Below are 22,628 nucleotides of genomic sequence, written 5' to 3' on the forward strand. Positions count from 1 at the left end.
AATATTAAGTAATATAACGCAGGTGCGCAAGGCAGCCACAGGAGACGCCAGTATTGTTTTCAACCACTCTGTACTGCGCCGTATTAATTCCCAAGTTTTAAAAAGAAAAAGTATTTGAAGCGAATAAGCGACACTGTTTTTGATTTGTTTATTTAGTTTTGAACTAATAGTTTTGGATGCATGCATCGGCTTTGAGTTTGTTTGATACTTTGAAATCGCACACACACACACATATCATAACGAAAATACACACCGGTATTCTGTGTGAACCGGTATACCGCCCAGCACTAGTTATCGTGGCCTTTTTTGTGGGCCTATTTGAATTTAAATTGGTTATGATTCTGCACAACAAGTGTGCGTTAACAGTTGTTTAATGAAGGCGTGCTTTCATACACACAAACGTAAATGTGTCATTAGTATGAAAAAAATAGACTTTAATTGTGTTGGACTCAGTCAGGCTCAGACATATATATCTGGATGCCTTACGGGCTCGGGTCGGGCTCAGTGACTTCTCTGTTGGACGCGGGCTGGTCTCGGACAGAAAAATGCGGCCCGTTCTGCGCTCTAGTGTACATGTGTGTGTACACATGACAGAGAGACAGAGAGGGTGTGTGTTTAGACCCAGGCATGTGCGCGATAGTGTATATGTGGGAGGGAGGGAGAGTTTGAACAATAGCAGAGGAGAGAGAGAGAAAGGGGGACGGAGAGAGAGAGGGAGCTTGAGAGATCGATCGGGAAGAGAGAAAGAAGGATGAATAGAGAGGGAGAGAGGGAGAAGGAAGGGATGGAGAGAGGGAGAGAGGTGAAGGGGTGAGAGAGGGTGCAGCATGTGCTTCCTGCTCCGGCCTCACCTTGGCCCATGAATCTAAAAGGCTAACCTTTTGGACCAAGGAGACCAGGTTATTTATTTCCTACACAGGGATGGCTGCGGTCCAGCCCAGAGAGGCCAGCATGCAGACAAGCTGGGCTAAGTTTCCTCTAAGAGTGTAAATCTCTTTTTGGTTGGGATAAAAGTAAAGCTGATGAAGCTTATGATCAAGGGAAAGCAAAACTATTTTCTCAGAGTCACTGTATTGATATAAAGTTAAATACTTTTCTCCCATTCCCTTTGAAGTGTAATGACCGCGTGGTGGGCTACACACACACACACACACACACACACACACACACACACACACACCGTTATCTCCTACTCCTGATTAGCCTCCTGCCCAGTGTGCGAAATACCCTTCAATATTTGGGGGGGTCCCCATCTCCCGATCTAAATTTTCTCATGCAGTAGGCCTATAGCATACTTAACGCCTATTATCGCACGGCCCCTATTATTGCACAATTTCTGGTTTATCATACGATTGCGACCAACCAGTAACAGATAAAAGAAAGGATAAAGGTTCTCATACAAGAAAGGTATTCAAGCTACAAGTATGCCAAAAATGGGCTCTGTACACCTTACTTATCAATATAAAACACTGTAGTACATGTATGTGTCCATTTCAGCATGGAACACTCACCGACGCGACAAAAAACCTTCAAAGTGGCCGTGTGCGATAATGGGGCTACATGAGTCGACCCCAGTATTATCATAGATCATTTTAACAACGTTCATTTCCGCGGAAAAACGACTTGTTCATGGGAAAGTAAACATAAACGTGATCAAGAAACTGGTATTTGAAGTAAGTGAATATGTTGCGTTCTTCTAAAATTACCCTTAGAGGATCCTCTGTTCTGGTAGCGAGTGGGCCCACTGTGCTAGCTGCACCAGCATCGTCTTCATCTCTGAGTGCCACCTTTTTGGATGTGAACCCAAAGTGTGTGAGTGAAACACTCTGGTTTAGCTTTCTCTTGCTAGCCATTTTTTGTGTGATTTCTCAACATTTACGTCTTTCGGGCCCTAGTTAGACGGTCTAAAACGTCAAGGCGCAAAGTCAAAGTACTTTGTGGGCGGTTCTATGGCGCTGTTGCTATTATGACGGCAAGATAAATGAGCTTTGCGCCCGGCGCAAATCTAAAATGGGTTGGACTGAAACCCGTAGTTGTGTTTTGGGCGTAACGTGCAATAAACCAATGAGAGTGGCATCTCCCATCCCCTTTAAGAGCCAGCGCATTTTGACTTGACGAGTTGATATTTTGACAGCGCGTTTGCAGTCTCCGCTGAGACAGATGCATGACCACATGAATTTCAAACGTCAAATGGCTCAGTTTATGGCAAAATAATAGGCCTAATTAACACATGGAATAGCGTTTTCTTCTCCAACTTCAGAAACACTGATTCGTCATGTAAATTGCGGCAAAGACAACTTAAAACATATGATATGCGGACGCGGTCCTCGATGGCCGCAACTGTATGGAGGTAGATTTGTGTCTTTATTATGCAATCAAACAGAATAGGTTTGAGAGCAAAACTTTCCACACTGCAATCAAAAAATAGATTTGAGAGCAAAACTATCGACACTGCAATCAAAAAATGTTTTATTGCAAGTAAAATAAATTTGATTAAAAATGTATTAATGGGAATCCAAAAGTTTTGTTTGCAAATCCAAAAGTTTTGTTTGTGAATCCAAAAGTTTTGTTTGCGAATCCAAAAGTTTTGCTTGCGAATCCAACATCCACAGTTAGTAACGAGAGAGAGTTGCCAAGCTGTCACTCCAATCGAGGCCAATAGAGACGTTTCTTACATCTTTCGGTGTAGGTCCCGCCCACGAGATTCAGCTCAACAGCAAGCAAAACTTTTGGATTCGCAAGCAAAACTTTTGGATTCACAAACAAAACTTTGGGATTCGCAAACAAAACTTTTGGATTTGCAAACAAAACTTTTGGATTTGCAAACAAAACTTTTGGATTCCCATTAATGCAGTGTGGAAAGTTTTGCTCTCAAACCTATTCTGTTTTATTGCATAATAAAGACACAAATCTACCTCCATACAACTGTGGGTCTATTTAATGATATGCAGCAATACATTACATACATTACTGGTAACAAACATAGTTTGTTACCAGTATTGTATACATTATCGTTATTGACTTGTGTTCATAATATGCATGTCCCCACCTGTTAATATACATTGCCATGGACTACATTATGCGTTACGTGTTTAATTTGCGTGTGTTTAGACAGATGGGCGCTCATTCATGCAGCCCTATGGAAAAAAATGTTTCCACAATCCACACGCTATTTCTATGCAGTTTCACACGTATGAATAATCTTTGACATCATAAAATTTAAATCAGGTTAATAGTTTGCATGTTTGTGCTGTGAATAGCCTACGTGTGTGCAAGCGTAGGCTATGTTGTAGTTCCGACCTGCCATGGCACGTCAGAACAACAACTGTGCTATCCGCTATAGACCAGGTATTTTTCGGTCATTGGCGCATTTTTTAGATCACTAAAATAGCACCAAGGACCATTTGCGCCGGAACACGCCCCTGCTTTTTGCCGACACGCCTCTCCAGGTGCAAGTGTAGTGGTGCCTGGTTGCTGCGGGGGAAAATCAGCTTTGCGCCGGGAGCAAACTAGCAACGACACATGCGTCGGTGTAGAAAGTCAATTGCGCCGGGAACATATTTGTGAATAAATGTTTAAAATTCTGAATACTGGACAATACAACACATTTAAATGACCATTAGTGACAATAAATTGTTTTGTTGGGGTTTTTTTGGATGAAATTTGAGACCCCCTTTAGATTTTGCTTTTGAGGCTTTCAGGGAGTCTCATGGGTAAATCGGGGGGGCCCAGCCCCCCCGGACCCCCTGTATTTCGCACACTGCTCCTGCCTCCAGTAGCAGGGGGCTGTTAGTCCCCCAGGAGAAGGGAGGAGGACAAACAGTAGAACACCTGTCTCCTGTTTAAAAGCTCCGGATGCACCTGAAGAGGAGAAGTGACGTGAGTCTGTAAACCTCTCGTTATCTCAGCGTATTTGGTGATGAGGACATTGTCATGGCGATGGCGATTTTCATCGTCAAGGCGATGTCCCCGCTGGATGGTAGATAGGGCATCTGTCAGCACCACATGACATCATAGCAGGAAGTAGTCGGAGCAGGTGTTGCCTCATCTCAAAATACCACTGAAAAGCTTGAATGCATGACTGACTCTCTTTCTTGTTCTCTCTCTCTCTCTCTCTCTCTCTCTCTCTCTCTCTCTCTCTCTCTCTCTCTCTCTCTCTCTCTCTGCCTCTCTGAAAGATATTGTGTTATCTTCTGTTGCCTGTCAATTATTGTCATCCATTGTACATAGTTTACACTGTAGATTGGGAACAAATCCTGCTAAATATAAAATATGGAACACACACACACACACACACACACACACACACATACACTATATGTATTGTAAGTAATGATATTCCTGATGATAACTGTGTGTGTGTTCTGCAGATGACGAAGAGGCTCTTAACTCCATCATGCAGGACCTGGCAGCTCTGGGTCGCTGTTACGCCCAGCACAACAGCCACAAGCCCAAGACCAGAGCCCTGCTCTACAAACAGGTAATACATGTATATAGGGCAGAACCTGCAGTACAAACAGGTAATACATCTATAGAGCAGACCTCGCTCTACAGACAAGTAACTGTTAACTGTCATGGTGATAGACATAGATAAACATGTGTATAGATCAGAACCCTGCTCTACGAACAGTTCCCCCTTGTTATGGCTACAGACATATATATACACGTACACAAGGCATGGGCAGACATGAAAATATGATAACCTGTATTCTGGTATAGCATCAGACAGATGTACACAGACTTTGATACACTCTATGGTGTATTCTGGAATAGCATCATATAGATGAACACAGACTTTGATACACACTATGGTGTATACTGTTGTAGCTTCATATAGATGTACAGTGACTTTGATACACAATATGGTGTATATTTGACATACTGTGGCTCTGGTCTTGCCCCAGTTTCTCCTGACGAGGCTGGTTTGCATGTACAATAGCGCGACGTTGTCATTGATTTTAATTGTTTTCTCCCAGAGGATCAGAAAGTCTTTCAAGCAGGTTCCGGGGGGGGGGGGGGGGGGGGGGCTTGGGTAGAGGTGTTGCTGTGTTGTCTCTATAACAGAGACAACACAGCGATATCAACATGATTCTAACTGGAGAGACGGTGAAATCTGCGAGCTGCTGACCATCATGGGAGAGAAGGTGATGCAGTCGCATTAAACTAAGACGTTGAAAGATGGTGCGATCTACGAGAAAGACGCAGAGGAGCTGTCCTTACGAGGCTTTTGTCGGGAGAAAAAACAAGTGGTCAGCAAAATAAAGAATATGTTGGCGTTTTTGCACTTGTCAATAGTTAATCACGTTTGTAGCCTACACTCAGACGTGAACTCATTCTTGCATGCATTCATTCATAAAAAAATAAAAACATTCGGGAGTATTCAAATTATTCTAAAGAGGTCTACTCTGCGTGTATAGCCCCGCCTTCTCCAGTGAACCAAGAAAGCCGGCGCTATGACGAACGGGGGATTTTACCCCCTTGGTTTCACACGGCAAGACGGTGAAATTGCCGGGCGTGCCGAGCCGCGACCGAACCGGCTTGGCAGTGTAAAAAGGCAGAGAGAGAGGCAGACAGACAGAGGGTTTATTTTTTCTCACTCATATTGTATTGACCTAATGGAGTTTCATGCATCCATACTCTGATCAGGGGTCCATATTTGGGGTTATTTGCCATGTTTGAACCGTGTTCTTCTGTTCTCTATTAATTGGGACTGATTCTAGATGTCCCTGAGCGAGTCATAATTTAGTCTCCTCAGCCGTCCAATCGAGCGCTGTCTCTGTGGACGTTAAACCGGCTCCATGTCTGAGCAACTGGCCAGAATTCACTTGTAAAAATAAAGCAAAGCAGGAGACGAGAGCGAAGGAGGGAGAGAGAGGCTTCAACAGGCTGGGGAATGAGGAACGGGACATTCAGTGGTAACAATAAGGGTGCAATAATCTAACATTCATTAACATCAGTTAATGTAGTAACAGCATCAACTTACAGTTAATTAACAGTCAATCATTAATAAATATCTACATTACATTTGACATTTAGGGGATTTTGCTGACACTTTTATCCAAAGCGACTTGCACCCATTCATGCACACATTCACACGCCGACGGCGGAGTCAGTCACACAGGGCGACAGACAGCTTGTGAGGCGCAGTCAGGGTGAGGCGTCTTGCTCAGGAACACCTCGACAGCAGCCGGGGATCAAACTAGCAACCTTCCGGTTACCAGTGAACCCGCTCTACCTCCTGAGCTACTGCAGCTATCCAAAATATCATTTAATGGTATTCATGTTAAAATGTTCCTGTTAACCAAGGTTCATTTATAAATATTCAATAGTGTTAGGATTACCAACACAAACAGTAACTACAAACACCATTGGTACAAGATAAATACATAAGATAACAGGTACATTTTTAGTTAATGCTTATTACTGCATTAACTAAAGTTAGTGAACATTGGTCATCGTGTCCTTACTGTGCAGTGTTTAAATTATGAACTATGAGCAGTAGCGTTTCTCAGTGCATGGACCCCATGTTCACATTATGTCACAGTATTCTCCGTTTATTCACAGTATTCTCACAGGTCTTAGCCTCATGAGGAGACAACGGACCACCGACTGTCCTGCTGGTGCGTGCATGCGTGCGTGGCTGCATGCGCACGCTCGCGTGTGTGTGTGTGTTTCTGCGTGTATGTATGTGTGTGTGTGTGTGCGTGCGTGTCCTTCCTAACCCTGCTCCATGTCTCTTCCCTTTCCACAGGATCTACGAGTGAAGCTGGAGCATGAGAGAGAGAAACGGTAGGTTGGATGGTCTTCTTGTTTGTTCTCCTCTGCCCTGGGGGGTAAACTGGGCCTTTACTGCTGTTTCCAGGGCGTTAGGAGGACAGTGGAGGGAGACCAAAGTGCCATGGAGGCAGAGGAATTTCCCGGTGGTCAGTTAGAAACGAATATTGAGAGAGGGGGGGGGAGAGAACACACCCTGCTCTATTGATGCTGGAGGTCATCCCCTCTCTCATCCTTTTACATCTCTCTCTCTGTCTCTCTGTCTGTCTCTCTCTCTCTCCTGACCTCCTTGTATGGATGTTAATGGTGATCAATGTCTCCAGCCTGTTTAAACCTTTAACAGTTGTTTAAGTTAAGTTAAGTTAGTAAGTAAGTTAGTTCACTCGTTCAGCTTCAGGAGGAAGTGAGGACTTCCACTCAGACAGTAGGACACATGGATCTGTTCTCTGTATCAAACGCTATCAGATACCATTTCCCTTTCCAGGACGGCAAATGTAATTCTCTTTTTTAACATCCAAGACAGCGGTTTCTACTCCTACAGTTTGAGACGTTTGTCAAAGAGGAAAAGTTAGCTTGACCTTTGGAACACAATCCTAGTAGCCATAAATCTGCTGAACAGTTTCCACGATGCTGCTGGTTCAACGCTCTCTGACTTCAGCCATCTGTCTACATTTGTCTGAGAGCTCAACTATGTGCTGAAGCTCGTGAAAACTAAGTCACTTTCTGAGAACGTCAGAAGAACAAAAAGCTGATGATGAGCTATGATGCTAAGGTTCTCTCTCTCTCTCTCTCTCTCTCTCTCTCTCCCTCGATAGATATGTCTCTAATGTTCTCTCTCTCTCGCTCTCTCTCTCTCTTTCTCCCCCACTGTCAGTTTCTCTCTCTCTCTCTCTCTCTCTTTCCCTCAATAAATATTTCTGTCTCTAATGTTCTCTCTCTTTCTCTCTTTCTCCCCTTTCCCAATCTCTTTGTAACGTAGTGGAGATGAACGTGTTCCTCCAACCAGGGATTAAAACTAACAACATGACGTCGTCCCAGGGACGTAATTAATTGTCATCGGGAGGATCAATATTCTCTCTCGGGTCGACCTCGGGACGAAGAGAATTTTGTGGGCACTGACTTCATTTTTCTGTTTAAGTTTTCAACACTTTCTGTGAACCAGAACGGGTTTGCGCCAGTGGCTGGCGCGCTGGCGTTTGTGTTGTTGACAATGTTGCAGCCTGCTGCTCTCGCACTGCTAGCCGCTCGAGCTGAGACGAGACGAGGATACTGTCACCAAAGATCCTTTATTACCGTAATTTCCTGCATATAGGCCGTATCGTGGATAAACCGCAAGCCTTTAATTTATGTATAAAAAAAACAGAATTGTGCATAAGCCGCACCCATATATAGGCCACACAAGTTTCAAATGGGCTACTTATGTAATGAATAGGCATATAAAACCCTTCAGCCAAGTGGTCACTGCAAATCAATGTTAAACTTGAACTTGCTTTTCCCCTTAATGTTAAGACCGACTAGGCCTACTGCTTGGCACGCACACATTTTTGTGCAGGAGAACAGCGAGAGCACATCAAACGCGCGTAGCAGCTACAGGACCTGTCTTTCTTTACTGTCTCCGAGTGCATGTCGCTGTTAAACACCTGACAATGAGCTAGTTTACCATGATAAGACCGCCATATGAATCTGGAAAAAAAGGAATAAAGGCAGGGAGTTCAGCAAGGCTACAGTTGAAGATCAAGGTAAATCTGTGCTGATTTATTTTTAATGTCAGCATTAGAGGAATTGACGTGTTCCCCGATGGACAAATTTAACTCACAACTGTTTATGCTGAGACTGCTTTGCTTTTTGCTACCTGTCTGTTTGCGGGCTTTGCGCACCATTAAGGGAAAGAGGCAGTGGTTGAAAAAAGTATTTAGACCGCTTATTAAGTTCACTCGTTGCTTATAATGGTTTATTCGTTTCCCAGTATCATTTCATTAATTTAGAAGACAGTTTTGTTAATTTTTCAAAATGAACAAATACAATCATTTTTTTAAGTTGCGAGTTTTTGAAATTATTGGAAGCGAGTTGAGCTGACCTCGCCTGCTGTACCGTAGGCTATATGTAAGCCTACTGTACTGTATATTGGTGAAACACAACACTGCCAATGTGGCAGTTCCATGCGCAACAGGGATTTCTAAAGGTTACTGTACAGTGACGGAGACTAGCGTCAGGAGCTGAATCATCACTACGGTAGAGCTAAGAAGGTTCTACGAGTACTTCAGACCAACCATACCAAGGAACGACGTACAAAAGAAATTCGTAGCAAAGAATTTTGGAAAAATTTTGTATAAACTGCGGCTTATAGTCGAGAAATTACGGTAAATGCAGTCACTAAATGGTGGAGTAGTGGCAGAAGGTCATGTAGACCACAGTTCTGTGACTGAGGATGTTTGTTGTCATCTTGAAGCTAAACAAATCTAGTCTGGAAATAAATATATTATTTTATCGACATAATGTATTGTGTTTTTATTATATTATCAGTAAGTAACAACTCAAAATGTAAAAAAGATTTTTGGGAAAATTCGGAACGATTCGGGACGGCTCAAAATGTTTTTCGGGACGTTTCCGGGACGGTGGTGAAAAAAGTTAGTTTTAACCCCTTGCTTTTACCGTTCCTTCTTGGGTTTGTGGGACATATGCAATGCTAACACACCTTAGACTGACTGAAGACAGACCAAATACTGACTGAAGACAGACCTAAGACCGACCTAAGACTGACTGTAGACAGACCTAAGACTAACTGAAGACAGACCGAAGACTGTCTGAAGACGGACCTAAGACAGACCTAAGACTGATCTAAGACAGACCTAAGACTGACTGAAGACAGACCTAAGACTAGGGTTGGGTACCGAGACATGGCAACATGGTCGGTTCTACCCGGACCGAATGACTACATTTCTTTCGGTGCCTCGTTTCGGTGCTGCAACAATCCTCTCGCCCTCTTGTGGTCGGAAAAAATGCAGAGCACTTTCCTCTCCTGCTGCCCAGCTGCAGCCATCGTGTCCAAAGTAAAACGCTCTAAAATATGGCTTTACTTTACTAAAACAAAAAATGACAAAAAATGAGCAGCACATGCAAGTGCAATACAACTATTTTGTATAAGGGGGGAAATACCTCCAATTTGATGAAACACGTAGTGTTTGGAATAACGCCGTTTAACGGGGTAATCTAACTAATTACTGTTTCCGTCGTTACAACACTGTTATCGTTACTGAACGTTAAATGCGGTGCGTTACTATGAATTGATTGAATAAACTACGTAATCCGAACGCACCCCTGGCTCCACACACAAACTGCTAGGAGACCGGGTGGGTTAACAACGAGATAAGCGATTATGATTGGCTAAGGCAGAGTCATGTTTCATGGTAGCCAATCGGAGCCTTTGTTTTTACACACAAGCCAGGCCACGCGCAGTAGTGCACCAAACAGATTCGAAGAAGCAGCAGAGACGGCGAGTCCGGAGCAATCCGATGAAAAGTTGTAATTTTCAAGGTGGAGATATAAGCACTCAGTGTTTCACACACATAGGCCAATGTGTGGCGCTGCGCCACAGATTGAACAACGAGCGCCACAAATTGATTCTGCTTTTCTTATTTATTTTTACTTGAGTTACATTTAAATGTAACTCCGCCAGCCTGTAATCGCCCCCCCCCCCCCCCTCCCGTCCGTCCGCCCGCAACCCAACTCCCCCTCCCCCCACCCCCGTCAACAATTCCCCCCCTAAGACAGACCTAAGACTGATCTAAAACTGACTGAAGACAGACCTAAGAGAGACTGAAGACAGACCTAAGACTGGCTGAAGACAGAGAGCCGTGTCACAACACTTCGGTGACACACGTCTCCCAGGCGGGACGAACGATCTCTCAGCTGCATTCCGTCCACGCTGAGGTTTGATTGGACGAGCTCCTTTTCATTGGCAGGCAGTGAAGGTTGGAGGCAGGAAACAGGAGCTTGTCTCTTCCCCTGTGTGTGTGTGTGTGTGTTTGTGTGTGCACGCATTTGTGCTTGCGAGTGCTTGTGTGTGTGTGTGTGTGTGTGTGTGTGTGAGTGCGTGTGCGCACATTTGTGCTTGTGTGTGTGTGAGAGTGCATGTGCGCGCACACATTTGTGCGTGCGAGTACTTGTGTGTGCACGTGTGTGTGTGCGCGCGTGTGTGTGTGTGTGCGCGTGTGTGTGTGTGTGTGTGTGTGTGTGTAGCACTGAGAAAGTAGAAAGCCTAAATCAAAACGTTTGGAGCGGCCCTCTCCCCATCGGGGCTCCTCATCAAGGGGCAAACACTAGATGGAGCGGCACTGGGTTTTATCTCATCTCATGCCCCCACTCCCCCTCCCTTCCCAGAATGCATCCCATCACATGAAGCACCAATGAGCAGTCATTAAGATAGCAGGAGTCTGGCCTCTGATGAGGAAATGAAGGGATGAATACAGTCTTTATCAGGATGCTGGGAGGAGATAGTGGAGGGGAGCACACACTCTCTGTTCTTCAAAAGCGCAGCCAGAGAGAGAGTGGGGAGAGAGGGAGACACATAGCAAGAGAAGGGGGTGCGGTAGAGAGAGAGAGAGAGAGGTAGAGAGAGAGGTATAGAGAGAGAGAGAGAGTTGGAGCGAGAGAGAGAGTTGGAGCAAGACAAAGGCGGAGAGAGAGTGAGATGGACAGTGATCTACAGTGAGGGTAGAGAGATAGAGGGGGGAGAGAGAGCTACAAAGAGGGGAGAGAGAGACAGGGAGATGAAGAGGTTGGATTCAGATGAGCAGAGAGATGAGACTAAGGCTGGTGAGAGATCCAGCTCTGTACCATCCACCTGTTTCCCTCACTATCTCCCTTCTGTTGTCTCTCCCACTCTCCCCATGCTTGTCTCTCCACCCTCTCCCACTCTCCCCATGCTTGTCTCTCCCCCGTCTCCCACTCTCTCCATGCTTGTCTGCCCCCCTCTCTGTCATTCTGGGGGAGAGACCCACTTCCTGCTGATGATACTCCTGTTCCAGATCCCCTGTCCCCCTCTCTCTCTCTCCCTCTCTCTCCCCCTTGGTCTCTCACTCTCTCTCTCTTTCCTCTCAGGAAGAGAGAGAGAGCTCGACCGGCCTTGGCCGGTCGAGGGGCCCATCGCTGTCCAAACTGTGGTCCATACATGTACTGATTCAGAACTCTCACACACACGCACACACACACAATCAAGTATCATAGCGAAATACAGTTTCTGTCGTGTTTTATTTGGCATTTTGTAAATCCCATTGAAATGGAAACCGAAACGGAAATGGGGCTGTTTACGTTTGGTTGTAGTCTTTTCACTCGGTTCTCTGTATTAACAGTAGGGCTAGAACCGAGCGAAAAGACTACAACCAGCACCTCTTTCCGTTTCCGGTCAACGTGCAATGAGTCTTCCAACAGAAATCAATTGGATTTACAAAATGCCAAATAAAACATGACAGAAACTGTATTTCACTACAATACTTGATTTGGAACATCAACAAACACCCCTTACCACTCCGTGAGTTACACATTTCTGAAAACAAACGTTTAGGGTTGTTTTAAGGACAGGTTTGTGAATGCCCATAGACAGCCATTCTGAAGCAGGCAGGGGCAATTTGAAATTAGCCAAATACCCGAGACAGGACTAATAGTCAAATTTCGGTGTCAACCACTCTATTTCATCCTAGACAAACCAGAAATGGATTCAACCCTGACCTTTGGGGTTGTCATCGTTAGGCTCCTGTTTCACATGATGCTGTGTGAGTATGTTTGACCTTTAACCCTGTCGGCCCCTGGTGTTCCTCAGCATCATCCCGTTCCAGAGGCCCCTGCACATCAAGGAGCTGGTCCAGAAGGTGACGGAGGCCTTCGACCAGAGGATGGACATGTTCTACCTGGACAGAGAGGTCAGTCTACCTGACACAGATAGGTCTCAGGAGAAATCACCAAGCCTGATGTCAAGTCTGGTCCTATCTTATGCCTCTTTAAGGGACAAATCTAAATCCATAAAACAGATAGGAGAGAACGTGCAGACACCAGCATCAGGAACATGAAACATTTCCTTTAGGGAGGAAAACATCCTCTCCGATATTTCATTTAATTTGGTTGTTGAATCACTATATATATATATATATATATATATATATATATATATTATGGGTATTTGTTAGGGGTGTAACAAAAAACGATTTGAATCGGAAAATTGATTTTGATTTGAAAGATGCAAATCTTCTGAATCGAACTGAATCGAATCGTTCCATTTTAAAAATTTATCGTTCCTGAATCATATTGTACCCCATGTATCGAGATACGCATCTAATCGTCTTTTATTGGAGAGATGCACACCCCTAACAAATACACTTCTTCTCTAGTCTTTGATAAATCTTTTTGAAGGAAATGCCACATTTACAAGTTAATTCATTTTGTGAAATGATTGTCTACTTTCAACAAGAAATCCATTGCATCATACCCTCTCGAATTGAGCCGTGCCACATCGAATTGAATGAAAATCCTTCTGAATCGAACTGAATCGAATCGTTCCATTTAAAAAATTTATCGTTCCTGAATTGTATCGTACCCCATGTATCGAGATACGCATCGAATCGTCTTTTATTGGAGAGATGCACACCCCTAGTATTTGTAAGTGCATGACCCCTGTTACCTAAATCCCATCCGAACGATTTCAGCATACTGACCTGTGGTCCAACATGGGGACCTGTGGTTCAACATGGGGACCAGTGGTCCAACATGGGGACCTGTGGTTCAACATGGGGACCAGTGGTCCAACATGGGGACCAGTGGTCCAACATGGGGACCTGTGGTTCAACATGGGGACCAGTGGTCCAACATGGGGACCAGTGGTCCAACATGGGGACCAGTGGTCCAACATGGGGACCTGTGGTTCAACATGGGGACCAGTGGTCCAACATGGGGACCTGTGGTCCAACATGGGGACCTGTGGTCCAACATGGTCCAACGTGGTCCAACATGGGGACCTGTGGTCCAACATGGGGACAACCTGGTCCAACATGGGGACCTGTGGTCCAACATGGTCCAACGTGGTCCAACATGGGGACCTGTGGTCCAACATGGGGACCTGTGGTTCAACATGGGGACCCAGTGCCTCGTGGGTACGGAGTGCTACATCAGTCATGTGAAATGTTTGGTCCAATCAGATGCTGCTGCCTCTGAAGACGCAGGAGGAGCTGGACCGGGCCGTGCTGCTGGGGGTCAACGGTCTGCTGCGGGTGCTGCTCAAGACCCCCAAGAACAACCATGTGAGTCCACTGCCCCTAGGATCAGAGGCCAAGCCAAAGGACCATCGTGGGCCACAGTGGTAGACCTCAATGGTAGACCACCGCAGTGATAGACCACCACAGTGATAGACCACCATGGTAGACCACCACAGTGATAGACCACCACAGTGATAGACCACCATGGTAGACCACCACAGTGATAGACCACCACAGTGATAAACCACCATGGTAGACCACCGCAATGGTAGACCACCATGGTAGACCACCACAGTGGTAGACCACCACAGTGATAGACCACCATGGTAGACCACCACAGTGGTAGACCACCATGGTAGACCACCACAGTGGTAAACCGCAGTGGTAGACCACCACAGTGATAGACCACCGCAGTGGTAGACCACCATGGTAGACCACCACAGTGGTAAACCGCAGTGGTAGACCAGGATCCTGGACCAGGATGGGCACAAGCATATATGCAACTGTATACCACAACCAAAGGGATGCAACCATAGGCTGTTATCATAGACCACTACCCATTGACTACTCCCCATAGACTACCACCCATAGACCACTACCCATAAACCACTACCCATAGACCATAGACCACTACCCGTAGACCAGTACCCATACACCACTACCCATAGACCATAGACTACTACCCATAAACCACTACCCATAGACCACTACCCATAGACCATAGACCACTACCCATAGACCATAGACCACTACCCATAGACCATAGACCACTACCCATAGACCATAGACCACTACCCGTAGACCCGTCACCATAGACCAGTACCTGTAGACCGACCACAGACCGGTCCCTGTACCCTAGAGGAGATGGTACACAGGGTGTACTATGTGTATGAATGATTTCTAGAAGAACGGCCAGAGAGAAACAGTGGAAAGTAAAAGACTCAAACTAACTTTTTATATGCACTTGTAAGAACATGTTTAGTCCCAGCTGCAGTATCCTAGTTCCCCACCATGCGGGTCACCCTGATCAAGGCAATGAGGGGATGGCTGAGGCCAGGAGGCTCCCACTGAGAGCTCATCAAGGTCTAGTGAAGCCCACCAGCCTGACCCGCCTTGACCTCTTGGCCTCTGTACTGTGACAGCTGTTCTGTAGGGCCGTCACGCTGTGCGGTTTGAGAAGCAGTATCGTGTCGTGATATCAATATTGTAACCACACTCCCCTTCTCCTCCTCCCCTCCTCTTCCCCTCCTCTTTTCCTCTCCTCTCCCCTCCTCTCCACCTCCCATCCTTCCATCTCCTCCCCTCGTCTTCTCCTCTTCTCCCCTCCCCTCCTCCCCACCTCCCCTCAACGTCCTGCTCCTCCTGCAGTACCTACAGGTGAACACCAGGGACAAGCAGAGTGAGATGAGATCTTCCCGGTCTCTGGGCGACCTGAAGGGCTCCCTGCTCAAGGGAGGAGAGAGGGTGCGCAAACACTCCACAGGTGAGTCAGATGACCCCACCCACACACACACACACACACACACACACACACACACAACCATATGCACAATGAGAGTTTAATCAGACATAATCAGAGAGTTAAGGCACAGACATCCACTCACACTAGGAGACATAGAGTTAAGGCACAGACCTCCACACGGACAGAGTAAACGTGTAATTCCGGCGTAAATTGAACCCAGGGTCTTTTTTGGCATTAAAACAGATCAAATAAGCCCTCCAGACACTTTTTTCGTTGATCAACCAGAATAGAGCTTGCCTGGAGCAACGCTAACAGCCCAAATGGCTTACGTTGCATTGGCTAGGGGCAGTGCACGGCACGCTTCCAAATCGGCCTTTTTTAACCACTAATATTGCTTAAAATAGCACCAAACCTATGCAGTAGCATGACTAGAGTCCATACACATAAAACTAAGCATCAACACCTTAGTTAGCGTACCGGGAGTTTATTAAAAAAGACAGTTTTACAAGTCTGTGCCTTACCGGTAGGTCCATGTTTACACAAAGTCCATACAAGTTGATTACCGAATGCACCGGAGTACAGGTCAAGGAGGAAAGTTTTGGAATTTATAATTCCATGGAAATGCATGTTAAATTCCAATAATTGTTCTTATGGCTGGCTCAGACTACACGATTCTCAGATATTCCTCCAAGATTTAACATGTCACACTATGCGATCACAGCGCCAGGAAGTCGGGCTTTGTCTCGTCGAATCTCTACAAGATTCGAGGGTGCGATGCTCTAGATAATCTTTACTTTGTATCGTTCACGATACACGCAGCAACAACGTTTCTAAGCTTTCCAACGATGTGTAACACATGGAAATCTGATAATATTTGAAGAAGTTGTGGCCATTTGAATGTAGACAAATCACGACAGCTGAAAGGGAGAAAAAGCCTTTCAAATAATGTTTTCACCTCTCTCTCACCTGTCTGGGGAGCACAATGGTGCTCATTTGCATCTCATTTAGATAAGCCATACCCCCTGTCACAGACCGTCAGTGGTCTGGCAGGGTAGAAAGTGGTTTGAACAATGGTTATCAAAAGCAGTCATTAATGTTGATGTGGTGTTATTTTCCTTTTAGTGGACTGATCAGAATTAGAAGGTACTTTGTTAAAATGGAAATGATTTTTATTACAAAAAGACCCTGAATATTATTCAATAATGCACAGGATAAGATGTTACTCCCTTGTGCTATAATCCAAGGTATAAACCACATCTACAACCACATCTGTGTAACACTCTGTAAAGCGTAAAGGACAGAATAATAACAGTATACAAACATTTTAGCTCAACCCTTAATTCTTTCCCTCCTATAACAGGAATCAAATCAAAGTCAAAGTGGCTTTATTTTCAATTACTTCACATGTCAAGACATTCCCTAATACTAAAGTAAAGATTTAAAATACACATTATTAAAAGTACACAATAGTAAATTGAATTGTAAGATATATGAAAGATAAATAGACAGTATTTGTAAACTCTGTATGAGTGACACAGCATAGTTTTTGTATGGGATTGGTTATGGTAGTGTGAAGATGCAGTTGGTAAAAGCAGCATAAGACAAAGGTCTTTGTGACATTGACAGTGCCGAAAGTAAGTACAGTGAATAGCAGTCAGTTCCAGTCTTAAAGTATGTAGTGATATAAATAGTAAATAGTGCAAGTAGAAAATAGTGCTAGAAGATAGTTTGTATTGTGTAGAAGTGCAGTGTGGATGGATCAGTCTGTTGCTCCAGTGTGTGATCAGTGCATTGTGGAGAGGGTGTGAAGGAGAGTCCAATTATGATATCACATTTGCATCCTCTTCTGTGGACTCTTCTGTGCTGTGACCTTTGGGGTTGATGAACTTGGCTGGTGGACGTGGCTGTGAGTGCTTCTTCCTTAACCGTGGTCTTGCCCCATTCTCCTCAAAGTGTTTGACTATATCAGCCAGGGTGTCTTTGCCAATGCTGAAAAAAGGAAAATAAAGGAGTTTCACATCATGGGTCATGCTGACAGGCATCTTGTCACCTAGCTCAGAATGTTTTCATCCAAACTGCTTCTCAAGTAGGCTAGTTGCTAAATCATTAGCATCACAGTCAAGCAATGCTAACAGGCAGGTTGGCACCTGACTCTATGTATTCATCAAAACAATCATCTAGTAGGCTAAGTCTCAGAGATGGAGGGGAGGAAGGGGAACAGAGAGGGAGGGAAGGAGGGGAGGAAGGAACGGAGAGAAGGAGGGATGGAGGGAGGAAGGAACGGAGAGAAGGAGGGATGGAGGGGGGGAACAGGGCGTGAGAGAGGGAGGGGGAAGAAGATAAAGGAGTGGGAGAGGGTTGGGGATTGAAGATAGATGGATAGTTAGAGTTCTTTATTTGCCCCCAAAGGGACATTTAGAGAAGGATGAAAATGGAAATGGACAAAGATAAACAGGGAAAGGGAGTGGAGAGAGAGAGAGAAAGAGGTTGGGAGAGGGAGAGTGAAAAGGGGGAGAGAGAAAAATGGATAGAGAGAGAGGGAGAGAGACATGTAGATAGAGAGAAGGGGTAGAGGGAGATGGGTCACAGGACAAGTCTAAATAGGTTTTTAATTATTACTATTTTAGTTTTTGTCTTATGTGTTATACAGTCCTGAAAGCTCAGCCCAGAAAAATTAGCTGACTTTAGCTAATGGGGATCCTTTAAAGGTGTTGCACTGTTTTTTCATTCATTTTGCTTTGGTCAATAGTAGCAATCAATTCCCTGTGAGTCGGTTTTGGTGAAAAGAATGCTCTGGTGCTCCTGTTTCACTCTGTTCTAGTGTGGTGGAGGAGGTGGGCCGGGAAGAACGACCTGATTTTGGCTCTTACTCATGACATGCAAATGACTCGCCTGATTGGTTAACAGCACTGTCAGTCACAGTAATAAAACCAATTAAACTTACACAGAGAGAGAGAGAGAGAGTGAGAACTACTGGGCTCCTTGGGGGTTTCTGGTTGATTGAATACAGAGAGAAGAGCTGCCTCGGGGCACCGCGTCCGGGGGGCTCCGGACTCCGGCGGTGCACTCCCGCAGTCACGGCGATTGAATACAGAAAGAAGAGCCGCCTCGGGGCCCCGCGGCGGCCGGAGCTGAGCTACCGGACGCGGTGCACGGCGCCCTGTGCACGGCTACCTTGTGCACGGCGCCCTGTGCACGGTGCACGGCGCCCTGTGCACGGCTACCTGTGCACGGCTGGGGCACGGCGGCCCGGTGCACGGCGGCCCGGTGCACCGCGGTGGCAGTCTCCCGGCCGCCGTGCACCGGCCGAGCTCCCGGACTCCGGCGGTGCACTCCCGCAGTCACAGCGATTGAAGCGGTGTACCAGGCCGCCGTGCCCCAGCCGCGTAAATGTTGAAATAGTGGTAATGTCCGATCCAACCATTTCTTCCTCAACTCTTGTTTTTTGGCCAAGAGATGCAACGTTGATTTGTTATAGCCACAAATAGCACAGGCACAAACTCAATACTGTCTTCCCGTGGGCTGTCGCAAGCCAAGGTGGGCGAGGCCATAAACACAAATTCACCAACTGACATCAGTTGGTGAGGCTTTTCTGATTCGATCGTTTATGCGTCTATTTTCTTTCATTTGCTAATGCAGGCAATCGAGGTAGAAGAACATTTTCACGTTCAGCATGCATATGCAACTCCGAGTGACCTATCGTATTTCAAAAGGAACAAGTACTAAACAGTTTCTCGGGGAATGAGACCTTTAATAAGCAAATACACTAATTAGACAAGGGCCAAACCCTGATAATTTTCAACCAGTGTCCCAGCATGCCCCTGGGTTATCTGCGGGCCCTTTGCCTCATGGTTACTGTTGTCTTTAGAGCGATGGAAGGTCGTCCTTGTGTAATGACTCCCCACAGGCAGGGGGGCCGTAAAGGTACCTGGCAAAGCCCAGAGTTTTGTTAAATCATTGTTGTTTTAGCTCCGTGGTGAACTGACCCATGAGTACCTGAATGACCCTGGGCTCTGCTCTCCTCCTCTGCTCCATCTCTGGAGCTTCTCTTCTTGTTTCTCTCATCCTACCATTATCTCTCTCCCTATCTATCCTTCCTCCTCCTCCACCACCACCACCACCTTTATCATCACCCTCACCATCACCCTCTCAACCTCCTCCTCCACAACCACCACCTCCTCCTCCACCACCACCTTCATAATCACCCTCACCATCACCCTCTCCATCTCCTCCTCCTCCACAACCACCACCTCCTCCTCCCCCATCACCACCTCCTCCTCCACCACTTTCATCATCACCACCTTCATCATCATCCTCGCTATCACCCTCTCCACCTCCTCCTCCTCCTCCACAACCACCACCTCCTCCTCCCTCACCACCACCACCACCATCTCCTCCTCCACCACCTTCATCATAATCCTCACCATCACTATTTCCACCTCCTCCTCCTCTTCCTCCACCACCTTCATCATCGCCCTCACCATCACCATTTCCACCTCCCCTCCTCCCCCAACACCATCCCCTCCCTCCTTCACCACCATCTCCCCCTCCTCCCCCCTCCCAACAACTCCCTTCCTCCTTCTTCATCTTCTCCTCCTCCCCTCCGCACAACTCCCCTCCTCCTCCTCCTCCTCCTCCTCCTCCACCACCCACGGTAGGCTCCCTGCATACAGGCCGCACCTCCCCCCCGCCGGGCAGCGTCCCAGAGGAGCAGCAGCAGATCGCCCGGCAAGGCTCCTGCACCAGCATCCACAGCGAGGGAGAGTTCATCCCCGAGAGCCTGGAGCAGAACGTAAGGACCGGGTACCAGCTGCCGTAGACATACCAATAAGGACCAGCTCTGTACTGACGTAGACCTACCAAACACAAGCTCCCTACTGATGTAGATGTACCAATAAGGACCAGCTCCGTTCTGACGTAGATGTACCAATAAGGTCCAGGAGCCTCATGTACTAAGACTTGTGTGGATTTCTGACTAAAACTTTGCAGACGCCAAAATCTGGAAAGCTGCTGCACACAAAAAAATCTGGATGTATCAATCCTTGCGTAAGCACGATTTTACACAGATTCTCTTTGTACATCCCAATTAACGTGAAATTGAGCGCACATGCACAAGCCCGTCTTTCCGCCCACATCTCTTCGTCTCCTCCCTCATTTAATATGCTAATTCGTATAAATAGACCTGCAGTAGTGCGCTCGTTAGGAGAAAATGGAGAAAGGAAAAAAAAAAGTACTTTAGTGAATGCGAGGTGGAGGTGCTGATTTCGGAGGTAGAGGCCAGAAATAAGATCTTGTTTGGCTCTTTTTCCTTTCTCTCTTTGCCCACCGGAGAAGAGTGGGTCAGACGGGCAGCGGGGCGGAGTCGGGGAGCTCGCCATATTTGAGCAAAGGGTGGCAGCTGTAATTTGGGATCGGCTCCTTTTTGGCCAAAAAATCATAATAGTCGCAGAACACCCGTTCATTTCGAATGCGACCATCTTCTAACAAGGCCAACACTGCCATTGTCATCGATCGTATTGATTATTGCCACATTTTGCTCATGCTTTTATATTCTCATTTATTTGGATGCATGCTGACGATAGGTTGTTCCCATACACCCAAGGTGTCAATAACATGTACATAATTCGAAATCGACCAACTGGTTCATTGATGGATTGATTTTAAGTAACAATGGCTTGTTCTTACTCCACGCAACATCAAATAATAATATTGCAGTGAAGAATCTCACAACAAATGCGTGAAGAGAGATCCATTAGCCCAGATGTCATGCATGGTCCTGAAATAACGTTTAATTAACGTAACGTAATTAAAGTAACATTTAATAAACAAGTCATCACTGAAAATAATTTCCTTTTAACTCCAATAGTGACAATATCGTTTTATGGGTCTGTTTACGTTTAGCCTAATATCAACAACAGTGTCACATTATGCGTCTCGACAACAATAACGCATGATTGTGCATTTAGTGCATTTAAGATCACACATCCCTACGTTCAAATCCACTTTGAACTAGCCTCATATTGCAATATTACTTCATGACTCGTGATCGTGTAGGCCTAATGTTGTTGCACTGCATTGCCTCTATGTGCTGCCAACTGACAAAATGCAGCAGAAATGTGTGTAAGCCAGGCATTTAGTTTGCGTGGAGAACCGCACTTTCTCACGTCAAGTCAGTCTTTGTACATCCGAACGTTTGCGTGAGAAGTTGCTTACGCAGCTTTTTTGTGCGTAAGCAAGCTTTGTACATGAGGCCCCAGCTCTGTACTGACGTAGACGTTACAAATACCAGCTCCTTACAGACGTAGACATAACAAATACCAGCACCGTACTGACGTAGACGGACCATTAAGGACCAGCTCAATACTGACGTAGACATAACAAATACTAGCTCCGTACTGACGTAGATATAACAAATACCAGCACCATACTGACGTAGACATAACAAATACCAGCACCATACTGACGTAGACGTACCATTAAGGACCAGCTCAATACTATACTGACGTAGACGTAACAAATACCAGCTCCGTACTGATGTAGACATAACAAATACCAGCTTCCTACTGACGTAGACATACCATACCAGCTCCGTACTGACGTAGACGTAACAAATACCAGCTCCGTACTGATGTAGGAGTAACAAATACCAGCTCCGTACTGACTCAGACGTAACAAATACCAGCTCCGTACTGTCTCAGACGTAACAAATACCAGCTCCGTACTGACTCAGACGTAACAAATACCAGCTCCGTACTGACTCAGACGTAACAAATACCAGCTCCGTACTGACTCAGACGTAACAAATACCAGCTCCGTACTGTCTCAGACGTAACAAATACCAGCTCCGTACTGACATAGACGTAACACCGAGCCTCTGTCACCACCTGCTCCACACAGCATGGTGACGCCCCAGGTTGTGGTGGAGAAGCTCACACACCGAAGGAGGAGTCTAATGAGTCTCCCTTATGAAGCCATGAGCGACGGTTATGATGTGTCCTCTACATGAAGGAATGAATCCAAAACAAGGGAACAAAGGCCTGCGTCGTGGTCTTTCTGAACCAGTGGAATGTCAGGGCTGGATGTCCATACTGTGATCAGATGAGGGTCCTCGTTGATGTGATCCATGCTGACAATAGCTCTCTCTCTCG

General features: G+C 45.9%; 1 protein-coding gene across 1 annotated transcript in view; it reads left to right on the plus strand.

Annotated features, from left to right (window-relative positions):
• Window positions 1-22,628, plus strand: part of map3k22 (mitogen-activated protein kinase kinase kinase 22) — a 53,311-nt gene that overhangs the window by 13,843 nt on the left and 16,840 nt on the right. Inside the window, 6 exon segments of the mRNA XM_084485630.1 lie at window positions 4,371-4,480; window positions 6,752-6,789; window positions 12,593-12,692; window positions 13,962-14,063; window positions 15,387-15,501; window positions 20,139-20,272. Of these exon segments, the coding sequence (XP_084341756.1) occupies window positions 4,371-4,480; window positions 6,752-6,789; window positions 12,593-12,692; window positions 13,962-14,063; window positions 15,387-15,501; window positions 20,139-20,272 (599 nt within the window).

This window comes from Micromesistius poutassou (genome assembly GCF_964030765.1).
Source record: "Micromesistius poutassou genome assembly, chromosome: 21".
In the NCBI taxonomy this organism is placed as follows: domain Eukaryota; kingdom Metazoa; phylum Chordata; class Actinopteri; order Gadiformes; family Gadidae; genus Micromesistius; species Micromesistius poutassou.